Here is a 22,800-nt window from a genome sequence, read left to right as displayed (position 1 = left end):
CACATTGCTCAGCAAAGCTCAATACAGAAATGCGGTTCAACAAAACATAGTGCAGGCAGTACAGATATGACTGTATCCAACAGTAACAAATGTTAATTATCTCTCCTTGGACTATAAAGTCTCAGCTGAGATAGCTTGAAGAGGATAAGAAGGATCAGAAAGGGATAAGATAGTTGCCTGGGTATGGATAGATACGTCTGACTGGCTTGGTACATATGCCTCTGTCTATGCTTGCCCTGTGGACACACTCATGACTGTCGGTCCGGCAGGCACCACAGTTACAGCTGAGAGCGACAGGGTATGTGAAGGTGGCATCAGTGTTGATTGGACATCCCGGTATAATGGTCGTCCTGTACTCCACCCTGTCATAAGTGCAGCTTCTTTGGATAAGGAACCTTGGACCGAATATATCCATCATGTTGCTGTCCTGTTCTCCAAGAATAACATTAAAAAATACTTGTGAAAAGAAAGGAAAAAAGTACTTATTACAGTAAAACATGCCAATGAAAACAAACATGTAAATATCAAATGAAAAGAGAATGTCTAACTGGAAATAAACAGAGGAAGGATACATAAACAACAAAATGAAAATGAGTTTAACTTATGTGTGATAATTTGTATTGGATTGAGTTGGCGTAGAGGCTCCAAGACAATATGAGAGGTCACATAGCAATAGAAAATTAGAATGGTAGACTATCAGGACTGTTGTAAATTAATCAAAAACCAATAAAAATCAATTTTAAAAGTTTCTGGGATATACTGCTGGTCTTCTTAAGCTTGAGGAAAATTCAAACTTTTTTCTCTCCTTCTTCATAAGTGTAATAGGACACCAGTTTGTTTATATTAAGAGAATAATGATGCACAAACATGTTTACATACAAACCTTTGAGAAGCAAAATCCCATGCAAATGGTGGTGTTGATTGCCAAACAGAAGTCACACTCAGGCTTTTCCGCGAACAGTGTGTAGTCAGTGGGCAAACACATCGGAACAGCCGGGCCGAGGAGAAGAAGAAAGAGCCAGGAGCGGAACATTGTAGTCTCCATGGCAAAGGAGTTTATGCCTTTCCAATCTGTCTGAAAACCTGCATGAAAAAAATTACATATTGGCAGCACGTTAGCTTAGATGATTGATGGTTTGTTTCAGTATCTTCAATATGTTATTATGTAAAATAGATAACCTGGAGGAGAGGTGTGGAGGCTGCTGTGATGATGCTGCCACTCTGAGCATTGCCTGCCAAACACTATTTATCGGAACATAGTGTAGCCCACCTTTATCCAAATGAGTTATCTTCAATCTGTGACAAAAAGGAAACACTGCATATTTAGTCCATTATGTTGATGTAATGAATTCATAATTTTCATGCAAGAACCAAGGAAACCAGACACTGTCTGAAAGGTTTGGGTCCACTGTCCACAAGATTTTCTCTTCTTCTACTGATTTGTCTTTTACTTGTAGCATAATATAAAAACATTTTCTTCTTTAAAGTAGGCAAGATATTTTAGAACAGGATAAACAACAAAATAACACTGTAACACACAACCTTTTCCTTTTCCAACCTTTTCCAACTGTTCTTAAAAGGGGAGGACACTGACTTCTGGAGGCATATGACCGTAATTATCTGAAGGACCCTCGACACAAAGACCAAGAGATGAGATAGACCAAAGCACCTGTTTCCTCTCATCAGTCAAAACAACTTAAATAAGCATTTTGTCAGTCAATCATTTGTTTTGTATATGTTTTTACTATTTCAACATCTGCTGTCTCTTTCTGCAGTCGGCTTGCTTCGTATACAGCGTATAGCACTGAGACAAGTCAATACTAACAGTTCTGGTATCTTGAATTAAAAGTGTACCCGGTTGTGTGTGTCTATGTGTGTATTTGTGACAGCAACACTACATGTGAACACAGTTTCCAGGCTGAGTTTTCACAGGTAATTCAGACAAAATAATTGAATTTCAAATTTCTTGTCTCCATTCTATAGTCTGATTATGAGTGCATGTGTGGCAATTAGGTGCAATTCCAGCAGCAACAAGCAGCTCTGAGGAGTGGTTGAAAAAAGACTGTTTTCCTTTAGTCCACTTTGAAAAAAAAGCGCTTCATTCTCTTGTTAATAAAACATGTTTGTCCTATGATTTGCATATCAACTCAAGAGGGAATGACAAAAGATACTCAAGTCAATTAACAAAAACCTGTTCAAACCCCCCAGGGAAAAAAATAAAACAGGTTTTCTTTTCTCACCATAGTCTGGAATAAGACCAAAAGAGAACCATAGTAATCGCCCTTCATCCATGTTTGGATTCTGACTGAAACCAAGTGAACTGGCAGAATCCAGACTTGTTCGTCCACCCATTCCTGACAACAGGTATTTCCTTATCTATGTTTTTTGTTTAATGATTGTCAAGGGTTAGTCTTTCTAACTCGTCATTTTTTGGCATGCCATAACAGATTTTATTTTTTTCCCAATTAATCTGATTCAGACGGCAAATACATTTTTATTGCTGACTATACAATGTTGTTCGGTACCAATAACATTTATATTCTATACAGAAATAAAGTGATAAAACATTAAACAATAAAATGCTAGACCAGGGTGACTAGTCTCGATGTAAATGACAATGAATGCAACAGTTTGATGAGTTCAGCCAAAGGTTCATCTTAGTAGTCCTGTCATTCTTAACCCTTACTTACCATGGAAACATTAACACTAAGTGCCATTTCACATTAACTTTCCCATGTGAAAGGTCCCGCCACCCATTCAGAGCAACTTGAATAAAGTCAAGACATGAAACCCCCTGTACTGACATCAGAATCACACACAAAAGTGGCAAATTTCCCCATTCATTCTGACATCTTTGGATTTTTTAAAATTTGAACTGTACGTGCAGCATTTCATTTCAATGGAGACGCCCTACAAACCACCACCACCAAAAAAAGTCCATGTTTTGCAAGAACAGTCTTGAAAACAACAGTGTGATGGCTCTTTTTTTCTCATCGTAGAAAACGTGCAGACCTGAGAACTTGCGTCCTTGATTGATGATTAACTCTGTGAAATAATCTTTATAGTCTTCCGAATACATTTCCTGCCGATTGTGAGCTTTGGTACTGTTAATCAGTAGAGACGCTGACAAAGATTCCAAGCACAAGAAAGGATATTTTAGTGTGCATTGCGCTGTCTCTACATCAACAACTCAGCTTAATGACCATTTGCAGGAAAAATAGATTTTTTGGCCAGATTTTCTAACAGTGACATCCAAGTGAAACTAAGTAGTTTATTCTGCTGAAGTAACCATGGTTGGTGGAGGTGGTCCAGTGGCTACATTCTCAGTCTGGGATTATGTGGTGTTTGCTGGAGTTATTTTGGTGGCTGCTGGCATTGGTCTCTTTCAGGCAATTCGTGGCCGTAAAGACTCCGGCACCAACGAGTTCTTGTTGGGCGGACGGCGAATGACAGCTGTGCCGGTGGCCATGTCGCTCACCGCCAGTTTCATGTCTGGCATCACGGTCATTGGCACACCTGCTGAAGCTTATCGATTTGGTGCTGCCTTCTGGCTCTTTGGCTTCTCTTATGCCATCATGTCTACCATCACCGCTGAGGTATTTGTCCCCTTTTTCTACCGCCTTGGGACCACCAGTGCCTATGAGGTACGTAATGTCACAGACTAGAAATTATTATAATCCTTACAAATGTCAACTAACGGATATGAACACAAATAGCTTAATTTTTTTTCAATGTTCATTGTTAGGCTAGATGATAAAGGTTACCTGGCACACGAAAGAGCAAAGCTGGCTGTGGCCATGACTATACCCATAAATGTTAGGATGGCAACTGGACTTGCTGAATTAATTGCATAAATAGATCAAACCTTTTTAAAGTATCTAAAAATACTTGAATCAAAAAGATATGGCAAGCTTAAAAAAATAGTACTTGAATCAAATCGAGTATGATTGCTTTACTTTCTAGTACCTGGAGATGCGCTTCAGCCGGCCCATTCGCATAATTGGAACCTCAATGTACATTGTACAGACGGTAGGTAACAGAAGATGCTTTTTACGCATTAAAAAACAAGTAGAATATTACATGGCAAATATGACATCATGAAGACCACCTGTCTCTTTCCGTGTTGTTGAGTTCACCAAACATAAATCCATGAACTATTAAAATGAATGACATGCTTGTTGTGTTTCCATGTAATCAACTAATGGCGGTCTCGCTATCAGGTCCTGTACACGGGTCTGGTCATCTACGCTCCTGCTCTCGCACTAAATCAAAGTAAGTCTACGCACAAGGGAGTTCATAAAACACCCAGCGAGGATTTTGAACAGTAACCTTGATAAGTGCAAGCTAGTCGTATGGTTCCATAAACCTTTACAATCACCAATTTGGTTGTAAAAGTGTTTTTTTTTTTTTTTTTTTTTTTCTTGTTGATCTGTTCACCATCCAAATCCAGAAAAGGTAAAATGCATTTCTGCAAGGCGGGTGATACGCTAAGAGCTTCTGAATTTGAAACACTTTTAAGCCTGTATACAAAAATTAAATATCTTAATAGACTACATAATCACTTGACTATCCAATAGCATAATCTTTATCAGTTAACTAAAGGCAAATTATACCTTACAACAAGGACAAGTGTGGTTTTAGTTTCATAAACCAAACTCATGCTAAGGTTGTCAGGCAAGTAAAACACACACAAATGCACACACACGCATTCCTGCACAAGTGAAGAGTTGCACCACGCCCGGTTACATGCGAAATGAGGACATTGTGGGGAGAGAAAGTGATTCTCAACATTCATTCATTCATTATCTATACAGCTTATCCTATACGCAGGGTCAAGGGATGATTGCAGCAATGAGGGTATTGTTGATAAGGATATTTCTAGGCAGATATATACTTTCTTTGCAAAGTATATAATAAAAATGACAATAATAAATGTCAAGTGTAACAACTAAAATAAAATGTTTCACAATGGTGCATCTTTTGGTTGTACTGCCTCGGCCTGATATTTTTATTTCCTGTCTTATGCAGTCACCGGACTTGATTTATGGGGTGTACTGGTGGCCACTGGAGCAGTCTGCATCGTCTACTGCACTTTGGTTGGTACTGTGCTTTCTATAAATCCAAAGAGAATCCTCAGGGATTAAGGAATTTGTATGGAATTCAAGAATTTTGCATTAAAACACTTACTAGGTTTTCTTGTCTTTCAATGTTGAAGTTGCAATCCAAATTTAAACTTATCATACCAGTACTTGGTTTTCATGTCCCACCAAAATGTGTGTACTACACTGTATGTGTGTTTTTTCTTCTTTTGAAACTAGTTGAACAACTTTATTTTCATGGACGAGATATAATCCAACACACTTTAGTCTTTGGCTGGCTTTAAATCCTGTAACTTTCACGTTACCACTTGCATGCAAAATCTTTCCCATACAACTAAATATGAACATAAAATAATAATCAAAATAATACACAGTTATATACAATATCATTAACTAGATAAGAATTTATCAATAATTTTATTGTTCATCCTACATGTATTTCAAACAAGGGTACAACTTTTATGGTTTTCTGTAGGATACAGAATACTTTGCTAAGCAGGATGCAATATGTGTCATTTCAGGGTGGTTTAAAAGCAGTAATTTGGACGGATGTGCTGCAGATGGTGATTATGCTGGCAGGTTTTGTAGCCGTAATAGTGAGAGGAGCTGTGCTGCAGAACGGCCTGACAAAGATATGGGAGGACGCCGCCCTGGGGGGCAGACTGAACGCATTCAAGTGAGCTCATTGGCAGACCTGTGTCAAATAGAACTGCTTATGGGTTTAAACTTAAATTTCTCTCGTGGAAGGGTGGAGCCTCTTAAGAGTAATTCTATTAATGTCAAGGAATACAAGAAAACAGATTAGTTCTACTCTCCTATAGCTACATGGCTCCCCTGTCTCAAACATTTCCATGGAAGGAAGCATAATTGGGAACTTTCAGTGAAATGGAGAAGAAATACACCATATTTGCCTCACATCATCAAGTTTGAAAAACTAAATGGTGTTATATTGCTCTTACCAGTTTTGACCCAGATCCTCGACAGCGACACACTTTCTGGACAATTGTAATTGGCGGCAGCATTATGTGGGTGTCCATCTACTCGATTAACCAGTCACAGGTGCAGCGTTATATCTCGTGCAAATCAGTGGCACACGCCAAGATGTGAGTTTTTTCTCATTTTAATGGAACAATGTCAGGCTTCACTCTAGGGCTTGTGCATTAACACTTTTTTTATTCTATCAATGCAGGTCTTTGTACATTAACATGCTTGGCTTATGGGTGACTGTAAGTCTGGCTATGTTATCTGGCCTTACCATGTTCTCCATCTACAAAAACTGTGACCCTCTGACAAATGCTGATATAAGCACAGCGGATCAGGTAACTGCTGCTGGATTTTTGCAGAATTTGTCATAACCTGGTCTACTGTATGCTGCTGGTGCTTCTGTAGAAGTACTAAATGTCTGAAAGTATTAACTACACATTTTTATATTAGCTGCTTCCCTATCTTGTGATGGACATTCTTGCAATCTATCCTGGAATTCCTGGTTTGTTCGTGGCTGCTGCTTATAGTGGAACCCTGAGGTGAGTCTTCAAGGGATTAGCTGCCTGCATGCTGCCTGATACTGATATTTATCTTTCCTGTTATACAGCCACACTTGAATTGTTCACACCTGTCTGTGCTGGAGCTGAAAGCTTGTCATTCCTTTTTTTTTCAGCACGGTTTCCTCCAGCATCAACGCTCTTGTTGCTGTTACTGTGGAAGACTTTTTAGCCCCTTTACTCAAAAATTTCACAGAAAAGCAGATAACCTGGTTGAACATGGGCCTGAGTAAGTTGTGTAAAAAGTGATTGCATGGCAGCCTTATAATGATCTGCTAAGAAAAACGACCAAAAGTATATTGAAACACTTTCTCTGACTGGGATTACATTTTCTGAAATAACCTTTTTCAGATTCCGTTTTTGCTCAGTTTCAAAGAAAAGAACTAAAGGTTCAAGTACTCTTGACAACTTCAGATAACAATGATAGTCACACTATGAGAGTACATGCAAGGTTACATCCTTGAGTAAACCCTTATTTTACCCTGCGCAAATGAACAACTACATTCTGCGCACTTGTGACTGAAAATACATAGAAAGGTATAAAGAAAAGAAAATCCTGTCCAGAGAAGTACCTCTGCATTCACAAATGTTGGCAAGAGTAAGGGCAAGAGCAAGGAGAAAGCCTGGTATGTGAGATCACGCTGATTTAATGAAGTTGGAATGTGTGCTTTGGCCTGATACACTGACATACTTCTGAGAGACACAGCCATTTTTTCCTTCATCCTCCTGTAATAGCATTTTGGACTTACAATGGATCTGAATGCAGTTTGGAAAATACATTTTATATCATGTGACTTTGCACTATTTACATAATTAGTAGGTTCAAACACAAAATACAAGTAGGATGTTTGACAGATGTCTTGCATATCACTGTCAAAATAAACAATCTTTACTTCAATATTCACAGATATATATATATATGTATATGTACTTTTTGTTTTTACAATATCACAGGTGTGTTCTTTGGTGCCATATGCATTGGGATGGCTGGAGTTGCCTCAGCAATGGGAGGTGTTCTGCAGGTAAACTAAGGCAGACTCAACTGGTAGCATGTATTACTCTACAGTGCTCCCATGAGGTGAACAATGAAATGTGCAAGCCTTTTAAAAGCTCTCTCTTTCCAGGCTGCCCTCTCTATATTTGGCATGATCAGTGGTCCTCTTCTCGGTCTATACCTACTGGGAATGCTGTTCCGTACATCGAATTCAATAGTCAGTGCTTTCTGTTACTCATGCGTTCACCGAAACAACACTAACAAATCTTGTTATTTTGAATCTTGACACATCTGGGAACATTTGACTTGAAGCCAATTCATTTTTCAGGGTGGACTCACGGGAATGATCATTGGTCTGGTGTTGACCCTGTGGGTGGGAATCGGTGCCCAGATTTACCCACCGACAGCTGAAAAGACGAATCCTCTACCACTCAGCACCACAGACTGCACTTACCCACCGGACCAAAACTATACTACAACATCCCCCTGGACCAGTCCAGTGACTACAACTACCCAAACAAAGTGAGTTATTGCAGTAAGGGGTCTTTCTAAGGTCATGGAAGCACATGTAATGACCAAAGCATAACACCTATAGGTATGTTAATGTAGCAAATGTATTAAACAGATAACATATTTCTTAATATTTAATTTTTTAAAGATTACTTTTTTTTCATGAGCACTGAGAATTGAAAACCATGAAAAAAAAACAAAAACAAATGTACCAAGGGAAGATTCACTAACTGTTTTTGACTCCATTCCATCAAAAAGTGTGCCTGAAGACATGTAAGCTGTTGCAGTCAAGACACACGACAGAGATTGTATTGTGCTAGCCGAGGGGTACACTATAGCAGGTTGTATCCTTTCTAGTAGTACACATGCATCCAAAGGGTCGGTCATGGGAAAAGCTGGGAGATTTCAGCAAAAATATTTCAGGAAACACCCAAGAGAAGGCCATTGATTTACTCCATAGTAGGGAAAGTGCAGGGGAAGTCAGACTGAAACATCATGTGGACAGACGAAAACTGGCACAAACAAGATACATCCATTGACCCACTGTCACTGTTGAGATGCCATCAAGAGGGGTAGACCTCTCATATCGGGAAATTACAGTATATTAAACAAGTTGTATTTCTATTTCTGGGAATCATCCCTCTGTTGTCTTTACCTCTCCTCACCTCAGCTGCTCAATCACATCCCTTTGGTTCATGTCAGGTTCTAGTCTGATATACTGTAAACCTGGCATTGGCTGCCTCCACAAGTCAGAAATGCATTTAGATCTTAGCCCGGTTGCTGATAAAATTTTGAAGATAGACTTTGCAACAGATATTTGTTGCTCAGTTGCTGAGTACAGATACATACCGCTACTCATCTTAATACCTCACACACTTTTGTCAGTAGATAGGGTGAATGCTGATGTGATTTTCTGTGTCAGTGTCAGGCCAGCCCTTGCAGACTCGTGGTACTCTCTGTCCTATCTCTACTTCACCCTCTTGGGCACAGTGACCACAATTGTGTCTGGGCTGCTGGTGAGCATGGCCACAGGTAAGGGACATTGCACTCCAAATTCACAGCAGCCACATTACATAAAATACTGAAAAGATAAACAGATTTTCAAATCTGCATCTAGGTGGCTGCAAGCAAGAGAAGATGAGTTCTGATCTGTTTATTAAGAGAAACGACCTGTTCTTTTTCAACTTCAGCTGTAAATCAGAGGTAAGACAATCGATCAGTGATGAAGAATTCCAAATACTGTGTGGATGAAATTATCAAGATAGATATCCTGTCATCTCCTCCAACCTCAACAGGCATCTGACAGTCCCGAAAAGAATGCATCTCAGATTCACATGAGTGCTGACAAATCAACATTTGTAGACACTGGCCCAACGAGTAAAGATCCCGAAAAAGCTACCAAACTGTAAGGCTACAACCTAAACAGCCCCTGTGTATGAGCACCCCTCAATAACTGTTCTGTTGCTTCACTCCAGTTTTGTATTTATTCCATACAAAGAAAACAAAAATCATTCAAATTCCATTTTTTAAAACATTTTTATGTGAATATAAGATACTGCTAAAATACATGTAGATAGCTGATTAGAAACTTGATATATGGAGATAACTCTGTTGTACTAAAGCTGAAAAGTTTCAATTTTTTTATTATGCTGTAACTATAACTAAAACTAAAAAAGTTTTATTTTATGTAGTGTAATATATATACTATAAATTAACTTGGAAATGAGGATGGTTTCCTTCACTAACAAGCAGTGATCAGATTGCCAGAATAGATTATTTATCTTATCAAGTGGAACTTATCAGGTGACAAGGCCGGGTTTATGTTTAGCCAGATCAAACAAACGTGACCACATTGTTCAGGATATGTAAATCCAACCGGTTTTAAACATGCTCTTTTGTGACCCAATGAAACAGGGTATAATTGTGTGAAGAATAATCTGACATGCATGGAAAACCACATAATATTTAGTGGGTTACCACATGTGCCCTCAATGTTTATGGTCAACAAAACATACACCATGAACAATTAATTCAAGGTCTCTTTGATTTTTAGGCTGTTATCACCAAAACAGGGAAGCTATCTTAAATAGATAAATGAGTAATTTATTGACAAATAAATGAATTACAAGTGACTGTTCTTTTGGACGATTGACACATCAATTGCCATTTCAGCTTCTTAGCAGTAATCGATTGTCCTTTATGATGTTGTCTGATAGCAGTTATAAGGATATATTGTATCTGAACATTGCCCCGTTCCATTTGATGTTGATGGGTAACAGCTTTTTAAACTTTTTTTTTAACACATAAGGGTTTTTTTCTAAATGCTCGTTTACTGCAGTGTTATTTATATGTACAAACTGCATTCTTTATGAACTATGTGTACAAATCTGTCTTAAATTCTACTTGACAATAAATATTTTATACAAGGGTTACTTTTACTGGCTGACCGCACATAAAGGCAACATACAAATACAGCTATGAAAACATTTCACCTCCTCATGAGACAAGACATATTCATTTCTGTTCTTATGTAACAAGGTCCTACCTTTGTCCGTGGTCTCCATGTCAACATAAGATGAAGGAAGTTAAAGTGTTTACCTGCCCATTTTTCTTCTACACTTACGTCAGCAAGACATGGGTTTGTTGGAAGTGGATCCAGATGAGAGCTTGGTGAGGTTGAACTACAGGGAACATTGGTTTCATTCACTGATGAAGTGATGTGGGATGGAATATCAATGACATTCTACAGATTTCTTCAGATATTATTACAGTCTGGATATGAATAGGATTACACATTTCCACTGACAATACTCTGTGAGGTCAGAAGGTAAGTAGGCAAATTATGCAGTGTCATAGCATAGTGTGTTATTTCCCACTATTCATCAACGTAAGTTATCAATGAAATTCTGATTAATTTATGGAATAATGTTGTGGATATTGTTTTCATGGCTTAGATGTCTAGTTTGAAGCAAATGTGACAGTAATGCAAGATTACTAAGGGAAGAAAATTTTCTTGCAACATTTCAGCAATTGAAATAACATTCTATAGGATACATTATCCTGTGTTTTATTTTCTTAAAACTACATAAATGTCTGATCTGTTTTATATCTCCTGGTATAGGACTTAGGGGCTATGGATACATTCTCTGCTGCAGTGGCTTGTTGCCTTTTGAGCTTCAATTTTTATGTGGCACAAACAAAAAAGACGGATTTCAATTTGACAAGCACACCAACAAAAACTTTTGGATTAAACCTGACAGAGAATATAACAATAGCAGCTTCAACCACCTATACTGTGCAGACAACTGATACCTCAACTCTGACTGAGGAAACAATCTCTTTAACCAGCACTTCCCTACCGAGGGAAACCTTTGACAAATCAGAGAAAATGGAGAGTACAACCCCCCCCGAGACTTTTCAGTCAACCGTGTCTCCACTAACTAAAACAAGCCAAGCCATCGCAGCCAATCTGACCACAGGTCCCCCGGGTGCATCTGATGGTGCAGTAACTAAAGCCGGTACATTGGATTCAGAGGGTAGAACCACAAAAGGTAGGAAGAATTAGGCTCAAATTTCCGATATTTTATAACATACTCAGGATTACACAATGTTTTTATCTGACCAGTTATTGACTTTAATTTCTAGGTGTGGGACTTGACATTTCAGAAAAGTACCTGACAATTACCTTGGGCGTTGTGCTCGGAGTGTTTGCTTTTGCATCGGTCATGTTGATGATTCACAGATGCAAACACAAAATCCAGTACATTCATCAACCTCTATCCACTGCCAGTGACACAGGTAAGAATTTGCCAATTCATTATAACATCCATACAAATTATCTTGCTTGGTGTAAAGATGTGCTCAAGTATTTCACTCTTCAACAGATTTATTTGCAGCAAATGATGACACACTTGTAATTTCTGGAGGAATTTATGATGGATGTCCAACCAATGATGATGCACAAACAGAAGACTATTCTGAATTCCGCCTTGAATTCATTTAAATCAATAAAGTTTCAACAGTTTCAGGAATAGGATACCCGGTTCTCAACAGGTATCAAAGGAAGTCATTTCGCCACTTCTAATACTACCACATTCAAAGCTTTTGAGTGGTATCAATTCTAGATGACACATAAATGACAGAGGGTGTTCAAACAGGGGCAATTGTGAGGAATTTGAATGTCCCTTTCTCATTTAAGAGTCCATACTAAGATACATAGCAGCACATAACAGGACCTAAAACATCAAACTGCTATTCTACCTCAGGATAAAAAATATCACCAGGCAAAAAGAATAATTCCTATTAGAGCCAAACCAGAACAACAGTGTGTTTTAAGTGCCAAAATAATACAGTGGTAACCCTGAATCACATTCAGTGCCCAATAATTGCCAAGGTATATGAATTTTAAACACCTACCATGTTCTTGCTAGTAGAACTTGTGCTAACTTGAAACCATTCATGGAATTTGGTTACAATATTTCTAAATAAAGAAAGTAGTTCATCAGTTTCAGTTTCTAAGTATCATTTCGTAAAAATATGGTTGAAGTACCATGTAAAGTGACTGGTATTTTTGACTGGTCTATTATGACTGGTAACAGTCCTATCTAAGCAAAGACCTTCTCATTAATTTTCTTTTTTTTGTCACAGCTAATAACAGCAGTCCAACCAGCATCTCTCATCCTTTTCATTGCAGCTAACTTCATACAGTTTCCTGGTGACTTGAGAGACACAGGGCTCTGGATCTGTAAGAAATGTAGTCAAATAAAAAAACAATTACATACTCAAATGATTATATTTTTCTACACAAATAAACTGCAACAAAATATACAGTACCTTTTTGACCATTGAAGAAAAACTATGAACAGCTTCGTCTGTGAAAGCCTGCAAACAAAACAAAAAGAATAATGACACTGTCTATGCAGATTCTCAGTCCTTCATCGTCAAATCTTGTCATTGCAACTCAATGAATTAACAATATATTGTTTAATTGTTTCTTTCAATCAAAAGTCAATTATTAGCAAATAAATCAGCCGCTAATAAAAGTGATGCGCACCAAAATACCGTGTTGACTAGAGCTGTCAGACTTGGGCTCAAGCTCAATGGTTGTCGTTATCCAGCTTTTTGGCTTTTCAGCAGATGGTGGTGATTTTAGTCTGAAAGACTGCAAGACAATAGTTATTAAATAACAGCAAATGTCAAAATTAAGTAAATTAACATTGAATTATTTAGAATTCTGAGTGAAAGTTCATATTACTTTGACTTTTGCTACTCTGCCAACCCTCCTTGCAACACTTGCTTGCGTCGTCAGGTCCGCATTAACCATTTTCTACAATGCATTGGACAGTTCTGTTTACTTTGTTTTGTTACAAAATTAAAGAAGACTTAAAACATGATTGTTTCCAAGTAAACTCATTCATTAATTTTAACAAAGCAATTACAAAAGGCCAAACTTAAGAAAAAAACCCAGGTAAATCAAACTCACAGCCTCCTTTGCTGTCTGTCCATCATCTTTGCTGTTGGAAGGGATTATAGAAGACTTGGAGAAGTCAAACAAGTGTCTCTTTGAAGACTTGTTTCGTGTCTTTGAACATTCTCCTTGTTTATGGTTTGAGGCAGTTGTCTGGAATGTAAAATTGTCAGTTTACCTCAGGTCTCATATAACTCACTAGCACTCTTGTAACTACTTGTAACCAAAATGTGTGTTCTTGCTCATGTATTTAATACCTTGTTTTCACTTTCTCCTGACAGTTTGATGAGCTTCGTTGAAGACATTTCCTCTCTCAGGCCAGTTAGCTCTTTTTGAAGGTTTTCCTGAGGAAAAAGGAAATGTTCCTCATAGATCAGCTGTCCAATAAATGCAGTTAATCTGCTCCAACAAATTTAAAATTGATGCTTTCAAGTTACTCACCTTCTCTTTCCTTTCAGTCATTATCTGCTTCTTTAGCTGATCATTTTCAGCATTTTGGTTTGAAATATCTAACTCCTGATTTTACGAATGTAATGTTACATCTTAGGGTGCAGTTTATCAACTTGCAACTGCAAGATGGATGATTTTACTTTACAACATTATTGCCTACCAGTGACTTTCTAAGGACTTCTGCCTCCATCTCTTTCTTCTTTTTGTTATCCAGCGCTGTATTTTTTTCTTCAATCATTCTATCGTATTGGTTCTAGCAATGATAAAGTCAAATCTTGTTCAAGTATTGCATGTTTGACCTGTCATCAATATTTTAGAGGAGAACGTCTGGACCCATACCTGACCTTACCTTGTGTTTTTCCATCAGTGCAACCATATCTGCTGTCTTGTGTTGACACTTGAGTTCACTGTCTTCCTTGCTCTTGATTGCCTCGTTTGCTGTTATTCTAAGCTTCTGTACCTATAAGCCAAGAGCATAAATTCATTATCTATTCTTATGATCTGGAATATAACAAGAACATGTTACCAGCTTACCTCATTCTCAAGCTTTTCAATCATGGAGGATTTGGACTGAAGAACCGCAGTGAGTTTCTGGTATTTTTCCTCATTCATATTTTTAAGTTTCTCAGATTCTGCACGGAGACTTGTGATCTAGGCTCAACCAAATATCTGGATTAAATAGGGCCATTCAAAAAACTCAATTTCATATTATGTGAGGCAAAAACATCATTGTTCTTCATGTTCGAGTACACTGGATTTCAAAATCTCCTTTGCCATTTGATAGTGAAGCATTTTATTCTGAAAATACTGAAAACATGAACTATGTGCCAAAGAAGTCAGACTAATTCCAGTGTTTTTAATCCAGTAATTCCCCAAGTTATAACATACCTTCCTCTTATATTCGTCCTGGATTCTGACTTTAGTTTCAAACTTTCTCTTGAGATTACACAACTAAGAAAAAAAACATTTTCTCAATATTTTATCAAAAGTTCCAGAAACAACATTAGACTTAATTCAGTCACCTTTGTTTCTACTGCTTGGACATTTTTTTCTTTTTCTATGATTTCCTTCTGCAACTGACCGCACTGCAAAGAAATTACGATGATTCTGCAGGCATATTGTTAAAGAAGAATTGCACGAGTTTTATGACGGAATGCTTACAGCTGCTTCGATCTCCTTCTGCAAAGTCTCGTTTTCTTGAGATTTTCCCTGGATTTCACTTTGAAAGAAATTTATTTTCTCTCTGTTAAATAAAAATACATGTGCTCATTGTTTTTTTTATTTTTTTTTAAATAATAACAGTAAAAAACATTCTGTCCCTATGATGAAAACTGGCCTTAGACGCTGGTTTTCTTCTTCCAGTCTATGAATTTCTCTTTTGTGCTCTTCTGCATTCTCCTCAGCCCTCTAATCAGTCAGGAGTTTTGAGAAATGTTCATTCATAAGAAATTGGAGAATAAAAATTAGCAAGACGATATCTGATATTAAAATGCATTGCCCAGACCTTCATGTTTGCCTCAATATTTTTTGTGTTAGAGGATGCGCTTTCAAAGTGCTGTTCTGTGGCTTTTTTCTCAGCAGCAACCCGATTGAAGTCGAGTAATAATGCCTCATAGTTTGTTCTACAAAAATAAAAACATTCAAATAAGTGACTAACAAAACAACAAAAAGAGGTTGCTTTATACATGGGCTTTGAGAAAGTACTCATTCTGCGAAAGAGCTCTTCTGAGTCGATCAATCTCAAGAATATATTCTTCATTTTTCCCCATTTCACTTGACAACTGTTCCTCAAGCTGTAGAACTTTGGCCTGAGGGTGAGGTAATAAAAAAATATGATTTGGTGAAGCTCACAAAATCTGTAAAATTGAAAAACTGAATTAATAAATAGAGTAATTATGTATGCTACTTTTAAGTTAAGCATGTAAAACCTTTGTCATGCGGTACTCTTCTTTTACATCTCTCTCAGCCATTACAGCCGCTTCATAAGCCTCTTTTAGTCGATCCCTCTCCGTTACTGCTTCACTCTGTGTAGATAGTTTCCAGGTTATGTGATGTTGATGAACAAGTTATTAAATACACATGATTACCAGTTTTTATTACCATTAATAGCTGTGCTTCTTTGTTTTTTCTTGAGAAATCACAGTTCAGATCCTCCACTCTGGCCTCAAGAACATCTAACTTACCTTTTAAAAATTCAATGGATTTTGATTTTTTGTCCTTGAAATGAAAATATACTCTGAGTTTGTTTGTCTTTCAAATCCAAAGTTCTCTTGAGAAGTAAGAAAATACCAAGGTGAAAGGAGAAAAAAGATATACACTCTACCAGTTCAGCCCCTAGAATTCTGATTTCTTCATCTTTTTTAGCCTTTTGTTCTATGGTTGCACCTGTCGAGTAAACAGGGGATTTAACAAATTAAGAAAGTATTAGATTCAAGATTAAAACTCACAAGATGAAGTTTACCTAGAAGTGTGTTCGTCTTTTCTAGTTCCTTGTCTGTTTTCATTAGTTTCTCCTCATATTCCTTAGTCCTTAAATAACATGAGTCACACTAATACAATGACTAAAGAAGAACTGTTGGAAAAGGCTCTGGAATTCAGGAATTATATTAGAATAATAGGAATAAGGAATTTACTGCACCTCTGTGTTTCTAAAGCCAGTGAAATCTGTAGTTCCTGAGTGCTGGTCTGAATCTGTTCCAGCTTCTCAGCCTGTTGACTGTTTATGAGGTGGAGTGACTGCAAGCTTGAGTCTTTGCTTTGGATGATCTGTGCATATTCTGTGTTACATTTTTCCAGTGCTGCTGTGATGCTTTCTTGATTTGCCTTTGACAGTAACATATCAATTAAAGCAGACACAGCTTAACAAGGTACAGCCTAAAACAAGTTTACAAAAACGAACTCACCTCACATTCTTTACAGCGCTGAATTAAGAAGTCCTTTTCAATTTCAGCAGTTTCGAGAAGTTCATATTGCTGGTCTGTATGTGTAAATGGTTAATAGACTCTTTGGTACTCTCAGAATTTACAAGTGAGGATGCAGTTTGCAAATTAACAATCAAGAGTTAAGATGTTTTGTTGGTTCTGTCTTAATTTTAACGGATAAGTAAGCCTTGGTCTTGCATTTCAATAGTTAGAAAGGCAGTATGGTCAAATTTCAAATGATCTTGAAAAACGTGGTCTAATATTCCCTGCTATGTTTTCAATAGCGAATGAGTATCTGCAAGGTAGAACTTTGTTGTTATCAATTGCCAATTAGACCTTTAAACCTTCAAATTGACAAGGCAACAATTTTGAAGTACAAAAGCAATGAGATGGGTTGTGACACTGGAGACTGTAAAAAACTGTAATATTTTAAGAATAAGAATAAGAATAAGATATATATCAGTATTTATACTGAAGGAAAATGTTGAGAAGAAGTAAATAGAATAAAAAAAAAGTAGAAAATTTAGGAAAAAGAGACACTAAGGTGAGGAGAAACTCTGGCAGGCCCGAGACAGCGCCGGAAACATTATTAAAGCCAATCATGAGTGAATTATCTCTGCCTGTTACAATTCAGACTATTTCAACTTACTCTATTTATTTGATCAAAAACAAAAAATCTAAGGTGGAGGTTGCACAGGGTAGAAATTATTGAGATAGCAAAGTTGTTGTAAATTCAGAGTTGACAATAGCCAGGATCTGAGCAAATTCGCAGAAAATTGCAAAGTAAGCACATAGTCCTACCACATGCAGGATATTTAACAAAGTAAAACTGTTGACCAGGAGAAAATTTTCAAAATTTTGCTGGAATTTAACTAAATTGAATTTCATACTAAATATTTCAAATGATATTACTGTTAATGTTTAAGAATCAGGTGTTCAACAAATCCTTTTAAGAAAGGACACAACTTCTGGAAAATGTTTTAACGATGATGTATTTGTTAAAATAAGATACATAGACATTTGATGACAAAATAAAAACGTGTACTTACTAATTGCTTCTAAAAGGTGTCTGCAATGCTCTTGGAAACCATGGAGTTCAGACAGGACTTCTTGTAGTTCATTGTCTTTGTCTTTTAGTTTAGTTTGAAGCACTGCAACCTATGAAAGTAATGCAAGGATTTAAACTGTTTACAATTAGTCACATTATGACAAACATTAAACAAATTTAATGTGTTTGCATTACCGACCTCTTCCTCTCTCTGTTTGTACTCTTGATGATATTTCTCTTTCAGGTCCTCCAATTGCAGCAAGCTATTTTTCACTGAAATTGTTTTTTTTTTTTTTTGAAAACACACCATTTAGTTTCTGCATTTTTTTCTTGAGTCATATCATGAATTTACCTGTCTGCATTTCTTGTTGGTCTGCTTCAGCCTTAATGCGAAGGCTTTCAAAAGCATTGACACTTTTCTACCAAAAGAGGTAAAAACATGTTTGTTGATAAATCATCAAAATAAAACGTATATTACGAAAGACTAAAATTCAGACGCCTTCTGATATTGATGTTTTGGGGTTTTTGCCTCTCCCCCCAAAAGATACAAGGATCTTTTACCCGAATCCTGTCACTATTTTCCATCAGGAAGTGATGAGTCTCCTCCCGTTCAGATTCAACTGTAAATTATTTAAAAGAAAAAATGATTTTGCACCAAAAATGTGGCAGGTTGAGACATCTGGGCAACAAATCAACCCCCCCTAAACACACATGACTCTACTTACACAAATGCATTTTGTCCGCTGACCTCTGGAAAGTATCTTTCAGTATATTGCATAAGTTCCGGGTTGCATTGTTTCTGTGTATAGACGTATCATTGAACATAAACAGAAGTTATAACAATTATGTATAAATAATACCATATTCCAACAAAACTCACTTGTTCCTCAAATCTTCATTGTCCTTAATCTGTTTCTCCAACTTAATACAGATCTTTTCATTTGTATACTGTAAAAAAGAATCACTACACATATGCCACTGTGTACAAAAGGATTTTGAGTGCATATATCTACGTTCTCAACAAACTCATGACAAACAATTCTGTGTAAAAAGAACAGAAAGAGGCTTTAAAAACATGACAAGAGAAGCATACATGCAATTCTTGAATGGTTTTGCGCCCAGTTTGAATTGCTATTTCTTTTTCTTGAAGTCTCCTTTCAAGTTGCACAGCGTCAGAGTCCATCTTGAATTTCCAAAACTTAATTTTTTCTACTTCTTCAAACAGCTTAGAATACAGCTGAAGTTGGTCTGAACTATTCTGCAAAAAATCACAATAGAAGGAAGTGAATTACATGGCTTGCAACTATTCATTGTAGTCATACACAGTGCAGATTTGGAACATAAATATTACCGCTACTTTTTCCATTGGATGCAGTTTCATCTGAAGACAATCTTAACAAGAGACAGAAAAGGCTTAGAAGATTTTACCTACATCATCTTACTTCAAACGCATCATCCTGTGTATTGTATTACCTTGGTTGGTTGGTTTGATTGGTTCCCCTATGGTTGGATTTGGAAATTGCATATTTCCATCTTTGTCAAAATATTTACTTGATTCCTAGAAGGAAACATTAATTGTGTCATTGTGTGAGACAGTTGTTCCTGGCTTGTAGACTACAGCTTTCTGAACAAAACGTGGGCTCTATGAACAGCAGGATTGAGATGAATGTCAAAACTACACATTTAAAAAATAAAAAAGCTTAACAAACGGAATCGCTTTAAACGGTAAAATTAATAACTACGTATGTTAGCGAAGAAACAGTAAACGGGCTAAATTCTCCCATCACCTGCAGCCTTTGAACATGCGGCAAACTAATTAACTTCACCTAACTCCACTTTTTCAGAACAACCTGTCGTGTTGGACATTCATTGTCTTAATGTACACCCAATGGACCAGTTGTATAAATTTCTTCAGATTATATTTTTGATACTCTGTCAGCACGGGCTGACTTTATCAAACGTACCGGTTGCGTCGTAGCACCATACCCGCAGTCGCTGCTACGCTCTACAATTCCGCATGGTCGTACAGCGGATACCAGGGCGCTCACTCGCGGTGGCACCAAGAGTTTAAAGTTGAAACCCCGCTCTTTATCCATCCTGAAATGACTACAAGGAAGGTTACTGCCCGCTTATGCTGAGGTGTAGAGAATCTGATTTAGGATTTTTTTTACGTACTCTTAACAACTCTACTAAGATAGCCGAGATTGAGATGGGGTTAGCAACGAGTATCAGCAAAATCACGTAACTGTTAGCCTGCCAAGAAAACACACATGCAAGTCTTGAAAGTCCTACTAAAAGATTAATTTGGGCCAATTTTATACACAAGTATTTCTCGCCTCACTCTGATATTAAAGTATTGGGAATAACGCAAGAGTTGCGTTTACTTGAGCAAGACCAGCGAACGAAATAGGCGCCTAGCTAACTGTCAGCTAACGGTTTCAGTTAAAAATGTTCGTCGCGCGACGAACACTTAAATCGGCATTGACCGCTAATCACAAACTGCCAATAAAGATTGGTTAATATCATCGATTAATTTGGACCAAATAGGAAATATTAAGGTAACTATTGTTTAATTTTTTCGGCTCAGCCCAGAGAATACGTTTAGTATACTCGAAGTTTACTCAAAAGATTCAAAATTCATAGATTGTATGCATCCTCTGCGACGATACAAAATTCTGAAACGCAACTACTTAACGTCTTTAACGAAAGACACGGGGTAAGATTCTCAGATTCAACATGCAATATTATTTAGAAAAAAATGACCGCTCACTTTCATAAAATCTCTAAATAAAATACATGAAACTCTCATTCTTAACTAAATAAAAACGATTTTCAAGTCATCCTGACAAAAAAAGATACAGTACCGAACGCCCCTTTGTGCCCACGTCCATTAGACTTTCTAACTACATTTTGGACGGCACACACCTCAGACCGGCCTCAGGTGCATCTGTCTTGCTTTCGCAACTTCACTACCTCACCACACTCACTACCTCTCTTCAAATCATGCCCTAACTCTGCTGTCTGTCTCATCCTTGTTGGTCCCAGCCCGCACGCATCATGCCTAGTTTTGTTTATCTATTTTATTCTTGTCATTGCTATTGTCACTGTTTATATTGTTGTTTAGTTCTGGTTGTGTATTTTTCACCCTTACTGTTCCATTATTTTGTCCATTACTATCCCTGATGTTGCTGTTGTTGTTGTTGTTGTTCTCCCTGCTGTTTCTCTCTTGCATTTTTTCAGGGATCTTTTGCTATCTTCTGTCTTCCAACTGTCTCTCTATTTCTATTTATATTAAAATTTGTTATTTTTTTTTACTTTTGACATTATAACTGTTGCACTGCTGTGACAAAGTAATTTCTCCAAGGGGATTAATAAAGTTTATTTTATCTTGTCTTATCTTAATAAATAATGTGGGTAATAATACCTCTTCTGTATTAGCTTTTTTTCTAAAATATTTCTTCTTATGTTTTCAATGCAATTATGTAAGTATTAAAACTTCTCCACCTTTCGGCTTTTCCCTTCAGGGGTCACCACAGCGAATCAACCTTCTCCATCTAACCCTATTCTCTGTATCCTCCTCTCTCACACCAACTACCTTCATATCCTCTCTCACTACGTCCATAAATCTTCTCCAGCTCCAATTCTAGCATCCATCTACCAATATATCCACTATCCCTCCTCTGTACATGACTGAACCATCTCAGTCTGGTTTCTCTGACCTTCTCTCCAAAACATCTAACATGTGCTGTTCCTCTGATAGACTCATTCCTGATCCTATCAATCCTTGTCATTCCCAAAGAGAATCTTAGCATTTTCATCTCTATGACCTCTCGCTCTGCCTCCTGTCTTTTCGTCATTGTTACTGTTTCTAGGCCATACAGCATCGCTGGTTTCACCACTGCCTTGTATACCTTTCCTTCATCACCACTGTCTTGTACACCTTGTGTAAATGATAAAACAGTTGCCTGATAACAAACTAAAAACATATGTCCTCAGCTTTTTTCTTCATCCATATTCTGAAGCAGCAGTGATCTGTTCCAACAGTTTCCGGTTGCTCAACAATCAAGATGAGATGAGATGAGATGTATCAGCAGCAGCAGCAAGACACACAAGAACAAGATAATGACAAGCTATCTAAAAATATAAATAAATAAATAAATAATACACTCTAAAGTGTAGAAGTATAAAGTATAATCTATAAAAAAGTCTCCATGTTCACCAATATACAGGAATAAATAATAAGCAAAGTGACGGCAATGTGAGTGTATAGGATTATGGCATGGGGTAGGAAAGAAAAGAAAAGATGACAGTATTTGCAGGAAGAGTCTTTGAAATCATTTTGCACAAACAGAATCACTGTTACAGCAAAGTATTATACAAGTCCATACATGTTTTAGCAATATTGGATGTTTAGTCACCCTGACATTCTGTACATAGCTGAGCTATACTTTTTTCCTTTTGGCTATTTCCTTTAGGGGGTCGTGACAGCGAATCATCTGCCTCCATCTAACCATCTCCTCTGTTACTACATCCATAAATTTCCTCCTCGGTCTCCCTCTAGGCCTCCTGCCTGGTAGTTCCGACCACAGCATCTTTATACCAATATATCCACTATCCCTCCTCTGTATGTTTCCTTACCATCTCAGTCTGGCCTCTCTGACTTTATTTCCAAAACCTCTTACATGGATTGTGTTGTCTGACCGATGGACTCATTCCTGATCTTATCCATCCTCCTCACTCCCAAAGAGAACCTCAACATTTCAATCTTTG

The 22,800-nt window shown here is 37.3% G+C and overlaps 4 protein-coding genes across 5 annotated transcripts; 2 read left to right on the top strand and 2 right to left on the bottom strand.

The window, feature by feature from the left end:
- Window positions 1–1,328, bottom strand: tshba (thyroid stimulating hormone subunit beta a). Its single transcript, XM_086148838.1, has 3 exons — window positions 1,180–1,328; window positions 884–1,083; window positions 1–427 (listed from the first exon to the last, which is right to left on the bottom strand). Exons 2-3 carry the CDS (start codon window positions 1,043–1,045, stop codon window positions 155–157), a joined length of 435 nt encoding a protein of 144 aa, XP_086004964.1. The 5' UTR covers window positions 1,046–1,083; window positions 1,180–1,328; the 3' UTR covers window positions 1–154.
- Window positions 1,329–3,189: 1,861 nt separating this feature from the next.
- slc5a8l (solute carrier family 5 member 8, like) lies at window positions 3,190–10,564 on the top strand. Its single transcript, XM_086148837.1, has 15 exons — window positions 3,190–3,644; window positions 3,964–4,029; window positions 4,221–4,272; window positions 5,029–5,096; window positions 5,621–5,775; window positions 6,062–6,202; window positions 6,289–6,418; window positions 6,534–6,622; window positions 6,757–6,869; window positions 7,595–7,662; window positions 7,765–7,851; window positions 7,963–8,156; window positions 9,067–9,176; window positions 9,262–9,347; window positions 9,440–10,564. The coding sequence occupies exons 1-15, from the start codon at window positions 3,291–3,293 to the stop codon at window positions 9,551–9,553; spliced, it is 1,827 nt and encodes a 608-aa protein (XP_086004963.1). The 5' UTR covers window positions 3,190–3,290; the 3' UTR covers window positions 9,554–10,564.
- A 215-nt stretch (window positions 10,565–10,779) lies between these two features.
- On the top strand, window positions 10,780–15,545 carry LOC147232785 (uncharacterized). Of its 2 annotated transcripts, XR_015106325.1 has the most exons (5): window positions 10,781–10,971; window positions 11,266–11,695; window positions 11,790–11,942; window positions 12,029–12,197; window positions 13,893–15,545. XR_015106325.1 is itself a non-coding variant. In XM_086148836.1 (4 exons), the coding sequence occupies exons 2-4, from the start codon at window positions 11,533–11,535 to the stop codon at window positions 12,145–12,147; spliced, it is 435 nt and encodes a 144-aa protein (XP_086004962.1). In that variant the 5' UTR covers window positions 10,780–10,971; window positions 11,493–11,532; the 3' UTR covers window positions 12,148–13,884. The 2 variants fall into 2 exon arrangements, 1 of the variants encoding a protein (XP_086004962.1); XM_086148836.1 differs by lacking the exon at window positions 13,893–15,545 and having other exon boundaries at window positions 10,780–10,971; window positions 11,493–11,695; window positions 12,029–13,884.
- Window positions 12,749–20,332, bottom strand: sycp1 (synaptonemal complex protein 1). The gene is made up of 29 exons (XM_086148938.1): window positions 20,206–20,332; window positions 19,995–20,136; window positions 19,124–19,288; window positions 18,911–18,978; window positions 18,756–18,829; window positions 18,592–18,650; window positions 18,383–18,449; window positions 18,230–18,303; window positions 18,032–18,140; window positions 16,965–17,038; window positions 16,700–16,884; window positions 16,523–16,590; window positions 16,385–16,446; window positions 16,085–16,278; window positions 15,968–15,989; window positions 15,766–15,869; window positions 15,566–15,683; window positions 15,362–15,468; window positions 15,223–15,280; window positions 14,792–15,012; window positions 14,596–14,707; window positions 14,411–14,521; window positions 14,222–14,314; window positions 14,053–14,127; window positions 13,869–13,955; window positions 13,583–13,764; window positions 13,198–13,348; window positions 12,978–13,025; window positions 12,749–12,886 (listed from the first exon to the last, which is right to left on the bottom strand). The coding sequence occupies exons 2-29, from the start codon at window positions 20,124–20,126 to the stop codon at window positions 12,749–12,751; spliced, it is 2,958 nt and encodes a 985-aa protein (XP_086005064.1). The 5' UTR covers window positions 20,127–20,136; window positions 20,206–20,332.
- Between the last annotated feature and the right edge of the window lie 2,468 nt (window positions 20,333–22,800).

Source organism: Fistularia commersonii, chromosome 7, assembly GCF_037954325.1.
Source record: "Fistularia commersonii isolate RoL2024-O1a breed Wild chromosome 7, RoL_Fcom_v1.0, whole genome shotgun sequence".
Classification (NCBI taxonomy): Eukaryota; Metazoa; Chordata; class Actinopteri; order Syngnathiformes; family Fistulariidae; genus Fistularia; species Fistularia commersonii.
Note: the sequence above shows the minus strand (reverse complement) of the source record. Positions and strands in the feature narration are given on the sequence as shown.

What these genes read in the sequence shown, in the direction of transcription:
- tshba (XM_086148838.1), bottom strand. Translation starts at nt 1,045, where the DNA reads ATGGAGACTACAATGTTCCGCTCCTGGCTCTTTCTTCTTCTCCTCGGC. An exon ending in TGGGATTTTGCTTCTCAAAG is followed by an intron (nt 428 to 883) that starts GTTTGTATGTAA and finishes CTTGGAGAACAG; the next exon opens with GACAGCAACATGATGGATAT.
- LOC147232785 (XM_086148836.1), top strand. Translation starts at nt 11,533, where the DNA reads ATGGAGAGTACAACCCCCCCCGAGACTTTTCAGTCAACCGTGTCTCCA. An exon ending in AGAGGGTAGAACCACAAAAG is followed by an intron (nt 11,696 to 11,789) that starts GTAGGAAGAATT and finishes TTTAATTTCTAG; the next exon opens with GTGTGGGACTTGACATTTCA. An exon ending in ATCCACTGCCAGTGACACAG is followed by an intron (nt 11,943 to 12,028) that starts GTAAGAATTTGC and finishes ACTCTTCAACAG; the next exon opens with ATTTATTTGCAGCAAATGAT.
- sycp1 (XM_086148938.1), bottom strand. Translation starts at nt 20,126, where the DNA reads ATGGATAAAGAGCGGGGTTTCAACTTTAAACTCTTGGTGCCACCGCGA. An exon ending in TTTCTTAAGTTTGGCCTTTT is followed by an intron (nt 13,349 to 13,582) that starts GTAATTGCTTTG and finishes TGTTAATTTACT; the next exon opens with TAATTTTGACATTTGCTGTT. An exon ending in TTTCTTCAATGGTCAAAAAG is followed by an intron (nt 12,887 to 12,977) that starts GTACTGTATATT and finishes CATTTCTTACAG; the next exon opens with ATCCAGAGCCCTGTGTCTCT.
- slc5a8l (XM_086148837.1), top strand. Translation starts at nt 3,291, where the DNA reads ATGGTTGGTGGAGGTGGTCCAGTGGCTACATTCTCAGTCTGGGATTAT. An exon ending in TGCTCTCGCACTAAATCAAA is followed by an intron (nt 4,273 to 5,028) that starts GTAAGTCTACGC and finishes TGTCTTATGCAG; the next exon opens with TCACCGGACTTGATTTATGG. An exon ending in GCTGGTGAGCATGGCCACAG is followed by an intron (nt 9,177 to 9,261) that starts GTAAGGGACATT and finishes ATCTGCATCTAG; the next exon opens with GTGGCTGCAAGCAAGAGAAG.